The following is an 11,242-nucleotide window of genomic DNA, read 5'->3' as shown; positions in this document are numbered from 1 at the left end:
GTTATGGTAACCTTCATCATCAAGTTTTTCTGTAGAAATAAGATTAAGGCGAATATCAAGAACATATCAAGCATTTCTTAAGATCAACTAGTACCTGGTATCTGTGTATCCATGGCATTTTAATTTTTATCTTCAGCTCAGTTAAGCCATAATTAATTATGTATCAGTAATCTGGCACGTTTCTTTCGTGGTTTAATGCTTTTGTTGAAGTGCGATGTAAGGTTATTCCACATTTTCTCCAGTAATATCTTCTTGAGGAATTTATCTATCTTTGCTACAACAATTTCTGCTTCAAAGTTAGTTTTAGTTGCTTTCAATTACTTTGTGAAAGTACATCAGAAGCCACGAGTGATGAATCCAAAAAGATATAGCATCAAGTTACAATGTTTCAACCTGCAAGTTGTTAGATTTTCTGAAAATGTAGAGAATACCTTGCTTTACAATTTGTGATTTTGCTATCTAGTGTAGCAGCCAGGTACATCATCGTCATCATTGCCAAATTCATGTAATGCAATGGATTTGAAGCTTTGCATTGCCCTGAAGTTTGAAGCACATTGGATTATCAACCTTATTCTATACAACTCAGTGAATTTTTTTCCCCATGTCAAGTGTCATGCATATTCATACTCATATACAAACAAAAAAAATTTTTTTGCATGCCATGCTGGATAAAAGAAGAATATACCAAAATTCAATCACTCCCTTAATCCGCATATTTGCTTGGGCATATTGTCTTTAGTTCCCTATATCCATCACGCGATTTATGCCTCCTAGTACCCTTAGTACGTTCAACCAAAACTTGGAAGATCCGATTTTCAAAAATTTAGCAGTCTAGATTAAGTCGCACCACTTGGTGAGATGGGTAGCATAAATTGACCCATTGAATTTCTAAAGATTGGATCAATTCAAGTATGAGTCAAGTGTGAGTCTTCGATGACTAGATCATCAATGGCCACAAACACGTAATTTAGGGCTACCCAAAAAAGAAGGCTTTTAAGGTACTTTTGAGTCACAGTTTTGCTTAAAAAGTGATTAGATCAGTCCTAGACATGAGGGATTTCTTCTTTTGATCTTCTTTAGGTTTTAAAAGTGTTCTCAAGAAAATTGCTTTTCAATTATGTATAAGAAATTCCTTTTCCTACTCCTCTTCATCTTTTAAAAGCTTTGGTAGATTCCCTCCATTCATGTTTAATGGAGTAACAATTTTTTTTAATATTTGAATTCCTTGCCAAACGGTACTTTCCTGTGAATTCAAAATTTTATTTATTGCAAAATTGAGGAAATTTATTTCAATGACATATTTTCCAAGTAAAAGCTTCAACAGTCATATAGAAAGGTTTTGGAGGCGTAAGTAACGTGATTCCCATTTTAACTACTACATTTTATTCACTATTTGGTAAGAAGGCAATCCATTGGAGACTTGGAGTAGAAGCGTCTCATGACCCAAAGTTACAATAGTTTATATTTAAGAGTGGAACATTTGATGCTGAGAAGTGATCAAAGATGTTCATATCCATATGCCAACTGATTAGAGAGGCTGATGCGATATCCATCTCTCAAGCATAATTCTGCATTCGGCAGGCTTGAACTCAAAAGCAACATGGCCTCCTCCCTTCACCCAAAAAAATAAAAAGAAAAAGGGGTGCTAGTTAGTCCCAAGAATGTTCTAACCTTGTTGTTAGTTGTTACCATGTGAACAAATCTTGCACTGAAGCAACAGAAACAGGAATTTCTTGCCTTCACTGTTGCAAATGTCATCTTATTTGCGTAGGTCCTTGTGTAACTGGAAGCAGGAAAACAACACAAATTTAGATGAGATGGGTAAAGTCATCTTTTTATCTCGTGCTTATGGTGGTGTAATCAAGAAAAGAAACATTGTTCAATTTTGAACCAAACCCCGCAACTTGGCCTTCATGAATCCACTGTCTCCAATCGTCAATAATTGGGTAATGTAGAGATCTTATCCACGCTTGAGTTTCAATGTGTGGGGCCAGCAGATCATGGTCACCACTGCATCACAAAGTACTCCACTTTCAGTACTTAAAATCACTGCTGTTAACCTACATGCATCAAGATTCAGAGTTAGGTACCAAACCAGTATATAAGGGATCTATAACCTTTAGTGCTAAGGTTTGCATGATATGGTACAACACTCCCTGCATTTTCTGTGTATGGCAAGGTATCGCTGCAGCTTACCCACTGTCCGATAGTTTCCTGCAATGTGATTACAGAAATCAGTTTAGGCTTGCTTCGGCATTCTTCAAATGCTACATACCATAGTGCTCGATTTAGACATACCCTTCGCACATAGAGGGCCTCTTGGACGCTCTTGTTGTTAGCCCAGTGATCAACAAGCGTAATCCATTCCATCTACGATTGCCAGTGAACAGAAAAAAAAACGATCAGTTTTGCTACCAAGAGCTGATGCTCTTGTCCACGAGTTTACATAGAACGATACTAGTAGTATCTTACTCGACATTTGACTGGAGTAGATTCCCGAATGTCTAGCTCTTCAAACTTCTTATACAACAATTGTTTAATGGATCTCCCACCAGTAAATAATTTATTTGGCTCTCGTGAAAGGGAAGGACATACGGCAATCAAGATCTGTTGATCGCCAATATTACGAACGAACTGCAGAAGCAAATTATTAACACCATCACTCTGGTTGCCGTTCCTTTATTCTGATTCTTCCCACCTTTTGTAGCCCGCAAATTAAAGGGAAGGGGTAGGAACCAATTGTCAGTACAACCATTTCTGGAAAGTGTGTTATTGTTTGAATAAATTAGAGTAATTCATTGTTACCTTCAACAATTTCGCAACAGAAGTATGATGTTCGATCAGTGCTTGTGCAAGCCCCTAACAATAACTGCTACTCTGTTACGAAATTGTACGAGTAAGTTACAATGAATTACTGCTTGTTCAAATGATATTACACTATTCAGAAACGGTTACACTGACAATCCTTAACTCTGCCCCTCTTTCTTGAGTTTAGGGGACATTTTAAGTAAATCCATTAGGCCTTGCCTAATTTTTGAAAATAGTCACATAAAAATTGCATAGATATGGTTGCTTGCCTTATTGTATGCCTGCATATTTTTCGAACACGCTGCATTATTGGGATCTATGATTTCATATTCCCCTTTACAGCTAACCTTCAAGGACTGCATTGTAAATATACAGGTCAATTAGAAAATCACGGATAATTTTACATTGTAAGAATGCATGCGACAAATGACAGTGTTCTGAGATATCAATAGGTAACAAACAAAAGAAATAAGTTACCTCATAGAGTTCATCAGAAATCAGCCCCATCCCATAAGCAAACGGAACCCTATAGTTCAGAATTCCCGAAACCTTCATTATTGGATTTCCAAGTATGTATCCCTGAAGTCATAAATGGAGCCGTCTCAGTTTTAAACTCAAGAAGGTAAATTTTTCTCCAAATAGTATGTAGTCAATCAAGATTTGGTAGACTATAAAAGAGAAGATCATCAAAAGTATAGACCTTAAGATCAACACGTGGTTTAATGCCGTCCTCATTTCCTGGAATACCACCAAAATACATGTAAGTTTTAGGGCATTAATAGTTAAAGTTAAAGGACTAGGCACTGTAGAAATTAATCCATCACTTCCGCTGTCTTCTGTTCTTTATGTACTCAATTTGCCATTTAATCTAATGTCTGTTAGTAAGCTCACTAAATTTCTACAGTGTATAGTTACTTTTTCTCCCGATTCTGTTGTCATTCAGGATTTGAAGACAAAGAGGACGATTGGTGGAGGGCATGAGCATAATGGTCTTTACTCTCTCAACTTCAATGGTCCGATAGCATGTCCTGCTACTGTTTCTCCTCTTGAAATTCACTGTCGTTTAGGTCATCCGTCTTTACAAAATTTGAAAAAATTGGTTCCTACTTTGAATCAATTATTTTCGTTAGAATGTGAGTCTTGTCAGTTAGGAAAGTATTATCGTGTTTCTTTTGCTCCTAAAGTCAATAAACCGGTTTTTGAACCCTTTTTGTTAGTTCATTCTGATGTTTGGGGTTCTAGTCGAGTCACTTCAAAGTTAGATTTTAAATATTTTGTAGTCTTTGTTGATGATTTTTTCAGAGTTACATGGTTTTATTTAATGAAAGATCGTTCAGAATTATATTCCATTTTTTGTGCATTTGTTACAGAAATAAAGAATCAATTTGGTGTGCCTGTACGTATACTTCGCAGTGATAATGTGAAAGAATATTTTTTCACCCCTTTTAATACCTTTATGACTAAGTCTGGTAGTATTCATCAGTTCTCTTGTCCTCACACTCCACAACAGAATGGAGTTGCTGAAAGAAAAATTGGACATTTAATCAAAATTGCTCGAACACTGTTGTTGCACATGAATGTGCCCAAACAATTTTGGAGTGATGCAGTTCTAACTGCATGTTATTTAATTAATCGCATGCTATTTAATATTTTTGGAAGTCAATTACCTCACTCCATTCTTTTTCCTCATGAACTTGTGTTTAAATTGCCTCATCGTATTTTTGGATGTGTGTGCTTTGTTCATCAACTTGCTCCCGGGATGGATAAATTAGATTATCGTGCTATTAAGTGTATTTTCTTAAGATATGCACGAGCGCGAAAAGGGTATAGATGTTAAAGTTCAGTTTTAAATCGATTTTTTACTTGTGCTGATGTTACTTTCTTTGAATTCACTCCGTATTTTATCAAACAAAGTATGTCTTGTGAGTTAGATCAGTGTCCCTCTTTTTCCTCTTCTGTTTTACTTGTCCCTTCCCCTTTATTACCTGAGTTATCTAGTCCACCAGATTCCATAACTCGATTATCTCGTCCTCATCTTCAAGTTTACTCTCGTCGTTTCATGGTTGAGAAAGTTCCTGATATGCCTCGCACTTCACCAATTAACTCTCAATTTTCAAATCCAGGTATGGCGCCCTCCTCTGAGTTAGATCTTCCTGTTGGTTTACGCAAAGGTAAGAGACATTGTACTTCCCATCCTATTTCTAATTTTATTTCTTATTCTCGTCTCTCTATGTCATATTCTTCTTTTGTTGCTTCCCTTGATTCTATCTCCATTCCTAAGTCTATTACCTATGCTCTTAATCATCCTGGTTAGAGATTAGTTATGCAAGAAGAGATATCTGCTTTGGAACAAAATAGTACTTGGGATCTTGTCCCTCGTCCTTCAGGTAAGCCTGTTGTTGGTTGTAAATGGGTGTACACTATAAAAGTGCAGCCTAATGGTTCTATTGATAGATTGAAGGCTCGGCTGGTAGTTAGAGGATTTATTCAGGTGTATGGAATAGATTATTTAGAAACATTTTCTCCTGTTGCAAAGATTACCTCTGTTCGTCTTCTTATCTCTTTGGCAGCAACTTATAATTGGCCATTGCATCAGTTGGATGTGAAAAATGTATTTCTGCATGGAGATTTGAAAGAAGAGGTATATATGGAACAATCTCCTGGATTTATTGTTCAGGGGAAGAATCTGCGGTTGGTTTGTCGTTTGAAAAAATCCTTATATGAATTGAAACAGTCTCCGAGGGCTTGGTTTAGCCAGTTTAGTAGTGTTGTCATGGAGTTCAGTCTGACAAGATGTGGAGTAGATCACTCTGTATTTTATCGACATTCTAATGCTTGTAAAATTTTATTAGTTGTTTATGTGGATGACATTGTGATTACATGTGATGATATTGTGGGGATCCAGAAACTTAAATCCAATCTGCAGGCAAACTTTCAAACAAAAGATTTAGGTCATCTACAGTATTTTCTGGGTATTGGGTAGTTCGGTCTAAATATGGGATTTATTTATGTCAAAAAAAATATGTACTTGATATGTTGAGTGAAGTTGGGATGTTAGATTACCGACCTGTGGATACTCCTATGGATCTCAATGTGAAATTAGCAGGAGATCAAGGTGCATTACTTGATGATCCTAAGCAATATCAAAAACTTGTGGGTAAATTAAATTATTTCACTGTAATGAGACCTGACATTTCATTTGCAGTGAGTGTTGTGAGTCAATTTCTTGATACCCCTCATACTAGTCATTGGGATGCTGTTATACAGATTCTCAGGTATCTTAAGAGTGCTCCTGGAAAAGAGTTGTTGTATCAAAATCATGGGCACATTGATATTGAAGGATATAGTGATGCAGATTGGGCTGGTTCTGCCTCAAATCGAAGATCGACTACAGGATATTGTGTGTTTGTTGGTGGTAATTTAGTGTCGTGGAAGAGTAAGAAGCAAACAGTTGTATCCTGATCAAGTGCAGAATCTGAATACCACGCTATGGCTCACACTGTGTGTGAGTTGGTTTGGTTGAAGAGCATGTTACTGGAACTTGGGTTTGAGCATAAACAGCCTATGAATTTAGTGTGTGATAATCAGGCGGCTGTTCATATTGCATCTAATCCAATGTTTCATGAAAGGACAAAACATATTGAAGTTGATTGTCATTTCATTCGAGAGAAATTGCTTGACGGGGTCATCAAGACATCTCATGTACCGTCTGTAGATCAATTGACTGATGTGTTTACCAAGAGTTTAGGAGACTCTAGGGTGAAATACATTTGTAACAAGTTGGGTGCTTATGATATATATGTTCCAACTTGAGGGGGAATGTTAAGAGAATATAAGTATTCTTGTAGATAATAAATTAGTAAGGGTATTCTTGTAAATAGTTTATTAGGTTTGTACTCTTATAAATACTAGTTGGTCACCCATAATACGGTGACTAGATGTTTTCCTCCCAAAATACCTGTTAACAATAGTCATAGAGCAACAAAGTATTGATCCTATACTCTCTGTATCTAGCAAACTTCAACTGATCATCTTGTAGCAGGAGATAATGTAGAAATCTGAACTGGTCAAAGGAACGTTTTCTTGCTTTGTTCTGGAGCGTCTTATAACTTAACATATGGACAGAAAAGAATAAAAAGCCTGCAAATTTCTGAGGGAACAACCCTTTTCCCCCCTTTAAAGCTCTGCATTATGTTAATAAAACCCATTTAGCTTAAGGTGACAACTATATTCCTACCTAAAGAGACTTCGCATATACTACAAGCTTACAGAAAGCATTTATAGTATATTCAGATCTCTTACAATGCCTATGTATCTCTGCATAACAATTTCAATAACCAAATTGTAACACAATCGAAAAACTTCCCAAGGGTAAAGAGCCACATTGAAAAAATCTTACCATTTGATATAAGTTGAGTTAATATTGGAACAGGAATGCCCCCATACAAGATTCCACTAACATAGAATGGATTCGACTTGTACTCTGGGTGATCATGTAGCCACTGCAATATAATCAACTATCAAAACCAATCTTGTGAAAGGTAAACATCTTTTTAACTATAATTTCTTTCCCATTTCAAAGGAAATTAAGCTTTTAACTCGAGGTTCAAATGGGTAAAAACGCAACAAATATCGCCCAACCAAGCCTCTATAATTGGCATTCGCAATTGCACTGTGTACTATAGGCACTCGCAAACCAATTGTAGACATTAAAATACAACAACATGCATAAAAACAATAAATTGCCTCGCTTATTGAAATATGTACCCAAAATTGAATTGTAAGCATCAAATTCAAAATTAGTCATCTTCCACTATCTTTTCAAGGTAAAACTGTAAGTTCATTGATATGGAACAAGTTTGTACAAGAGATGGAATATCTCAGTATACATGTTAAACTAATTATCATAGGAGGCCATACCAGAACATTGCACTAACTAAACACTGTGAGTGGGATATTCCATTCTAGAGATTGCCACATTTCATGAGACTTTGGGATCTTTCCCCATGCAACAGACCTCCTCCTCTACTATGGCTTCCATGACGCTAACTGTCGAAACTACTATATCCAATTATTATTGATGTAACTTTTATTCATCTTCCACTGTCAACTGTTCTATACAATCAAAACTGTGTTCATAGAGAACTTGAATCCAATGGAGGCAATTTTGGGTAGAGCCATGCAGGATTCCACTATTCTGAAGGAAAATAATTAAATGATAGTACACTTGTCTTTTTGCATAATAAAGGGTCTAGAGACAAATATGGCATTTTCCTAATTAGTAATTGTCCAACGTTCCATGAAGCCTTACGATTCATTAATTAGCTGAGTGATGGGCCTGTACCTTCCTGATAAATTCATAAGCTTGATCAGAGGCTTGAAAATCTGAAGATTGAGAAGCTTTTGCAGTCTTAGCATAAGAAAAACCCGTTCCAACTGGCGAATCCAGAAAGATGATGCTTACAACCTAACAAGTAACAAGAAATGATTCTCAATCTTGCAGTCTACTCGAATTCTTAATCTTGAAAATTAGGTTTGTTTGGATAAAGATTATTTGAACATTATTTCAAAAAAAAAGAAAAAAGAAAAAATTTGGAACCTTATTTATATATGTATCTCAATAACCTTTTCATGTAACAGTTCTATGAGTCTAAGATATACTCATCAACTTAAATCTCTTTTTCTCTCGCAAGAAAATAAAAGAAAAGAAAAGAGAAACTCAATTCTTGAGTTTACCTTGGTCCAAGTAGAGGGATTTAATACCAATTTGGGCAGAGTGCCGTCGAACGACAATGGCTCCAAAATTACTGGTCCTGCAACAGAAAATCACGGCCAGTGACTTGATCAAATGCTGGCACTCCAGTCTATCAGTCATCATCACTTGAACTTTAAAGACAAATAAAGATTATGGCTCCATTTGAATTAGCTGTTTTTAGGAACATTTTTCAAAAGCTTTATTGTATATTTTGGGCTTTTTAATTTGATGTGAACGTGTAGTTAGTTATTGTACAGATGTTTGTAGCAGTTGCTACTGGCGACAAATGGATGCTATTCAATAAAATTAATACTTTTACCCAAAAAAACAAAACAAAACAAAAGTCCTTACATAAAGCTTCCTCAACCAGACAACGTCTTTTGTCTTTTTTGCAGAGTTTCAACCAGAAATGCTGTTTGCAGAGTTTCAAGATTATACGCAATCAAGATCAAAATAGTGCGGCAATTGTTCTTTTTTTTTTTTGGTGACACCTACTGCAAAGTGTAAGGCATTAGAATTCACCTATCCCAAAGAAAAGTGGAATAAATGAATTGCAGCCAGGGCCTCCATCTAACCAAATGATAAGAGGATCCGATTGAGGATTTGACTCTGACTTGATAAAAGCGTAGCAGAGCTGCACATCCTCTGATTCACCAACTAATATACCTGATAATATCAAAAAATGGATCAACTATTTCTTCTAAGTTTTGATCAATGTTAATTTCTAGTGTTATATATATATATATATATATGTTATACTTAGTGGCTCACCCGGTTTCGAGTTCAAAGGGGAGGGGTCCTTCAAATCCTGGAAGAAACTTAACTATGGAACCAGCAATAGCAAGGTTTGAACATGCTTGAACATAAACTAGCAGTAAGAACAGGTTGCAGAAGATAGGATGCCTTAGGAGCACCTGCAACTTCTCCATAGAGCTTGGCCTATCTCTCGTTTTGGGCACTAGGCAGAGCAACTTTAGACTCCAGACACTTGGATAGAGTTCTTCGGCGAACTCTATATACGAGCATCTCCGGTATACCTCCCATGACACGGCCTTGTAATGAGTCATTACACGCATCATTAGAATAAATGCGTGTAATGTTGAAAAAATGGTGGGCTCGACTAGGGCTGCAAAAGAGCCGAGTCGAGTCGAGTTTTGAGGTAATCGAGTCGAGTCTCGACTAAATTTTACCAAGCTCGAGTTCGAGCTCGACAAGCCGGCAATTTTCGAGCTCGAGCTCGAGCTCGAAAAAAATAAAAAAATAATTATTTTATTTTTAAAAAAATAAATAAAATAATATTTTTTTCTTAATAAATAATAAAATATTAAGAATATATACGTAATTTTACTATGAAAATAAAAAATAAAAAAATATATGTAATATACATAATTTTATTATTAAATAAAAATAAAAATATATATACTCAAGCTCGCTAACGATTTTAATATTCTGACCTCGAGTTCGACTCGAGCCGGCGCGAGCTCGAGCTTGATTTGAGCCGCTCGCGAGCGGCTCGATTCATTTGTAGCCCTAGGCTCGACTGGAGCAACGGATCAATTTGGTTTGGCATGACAATGACTGGAGCAACGGAGTTCAATTAATTAAATAAAAAATTATTAATTAAGTATGGATTATTAGCTTATTTTCACATGGTTTTTAGTCTAATTTTTAATAGACAATTATTTTTTTACTATTTTTGTTTACAGTAATCCTCTATAAATATCTCAAAATATTTAATATACACGTCCCTTAATATCTAAAAACAAACAAATTTTTCACATTTTTCCATCATTTTCTTCCTTCTCCCCCGCCTCAACCCGCCACCAGCTTGCCGACATCACCAGCCTGCAACCTCCTCTTCCGCCCCTCCTCCCTCTCCTCTCCCTCCCCCCACGTCCCTCCCATAGTACATCAGAATTCCACATAGCGCTCATCAGAAATCAGGCCCATCCTATAAGCAAACGGGACTAGATAGTTAAGAATTCCTTGAACTTTAGTCGCTGGATGTCCAAGTATGTATCCCTGAAGCCATAAAGGGAAATGTCTCAGTTTTAACCTCGGGATGGTAAATTTTTCTCCAAATAGTATGTAATCAATCTAGCTTATGTAGACTAGAAAAGAGAAGATCATCAAAGGTATAGACCTTAAAGATCAATACGTGGTTCAATGCTGACCTCTTTTCTTGGAATAACACCAAAATACAAGTAAGTTTTAGGGCCTTAATAATTAATCTTATACTCATAGAGCAACAAATTATTGATCCTATACACTTTGTATTTAGCAAACTTCAACCAATCATCTTGTAGCAGGAGATAATATAGATTTCTGAGCTATTGAGTCCAACACGAAATAGTACTAATGCAATTAATGAAGGTATAAAGGATCCCATAAACTCGTATTCTAAGTATCTCCTAAATGGAAGTTTTCAAAGAAACGTTTTCTATCTTCATCCAGAGCGTCTTATAACTTAACATATTGATAGAAAAGAGTAAAATGCAGGAAAATGTCCCTAAACTTTAGGTCATAGTTACATTTCGTTCTCAAACTTTTTAACATGACACATTTAGTATTTAAACTGTCAATTGCTGACCAATTTCATCTTCAAATGAAAAATTAATCAATTTAAACACTTGAATGAAATGTTGCTTGTCAGATGAAAGGTTGGTGTTTTCCCAACTT

General features: G+C 36.0%; 1 protein-coding gene across 1 annotated transcript; it reads right to left on the bottom strand.

Moving 5' to 3' along the window:
* Positions 1–1,398: 1,398 nt before the first annotated feature.
* On the bottom strand, positions 1,399–9,630 carry LOC113741972 (serine carboxypeptidase-like 2). The gene is made up of 13 exons (XM_072047204.1): positions 9,478–9,630; positions 9,335–9,386; positions 9,086–9,229; positions 8,545–8,621; positions 8,153–8,275; positions 7,208–7,310; positions 7,070–7,125; positions 2,473–2,634; positions 2,299–2,370; positions 2,096–2,214; positions 1,897–2,010; positions 1,738–1,783; positions 1,399–1,612 (listed from the first exon to the last, which is right to left on the bottom strand). The coding sequence occupies exons 1-13, from the start codon at positions 9,628–9,630 to the stop codon at positions 1,529–1,531; spliced, it is 1,305 nt and encodes a 434-aa protein (XP_071903305.1). The 3' UTR covers positions 1,399–1,528.
* Positions 9,631–11,242: the final 1,612 nt, after the last annotated feature.

Source organism: Coffea arabica, chromosome 1c, assembly GCF_036785885.1.
Source record: "Coffea arabica cultivar ET-39 chromosome 1c, Coffea Arabica ET-39 HiFi, whole genome shotgun sequence".
Taxonomy (NCBI): domain Eukaryota; kingdom Viridiplantae; phylum Streptophyta; class Magnoliopsida; order Gentianales; family Rubiaceae; genus Coffea; species Coffea arabica.
This window is presented reverse-complemented; position numbering and strand designations above follow the sequence as displayed.

Bases quoted from the DNA above. Each gene is read 5' to 3' on its own strand.
- LOC113741972 (XM_072047204.1), bottom strand. From the start codon at position 9,630: ATGACTCATTACAAGGCCGTGTCATGGGAGGTATACCGGAGATGCTCG. The intron at 9,387-9,477 runs GTGCTCCTAAGG...CTGGTTCCATAG, and splicing joins GCTCTATGGAGAAGTTGCAG to TTAAGTTTCTTCCAGGATTT. The intron at 7,311-8,152 runs GTACAGGCCCAT...ATTATATTGCAG, and splicing joins CTTATGAATTTATCAGGAAG to TGGCTACATGATCACCCAGA.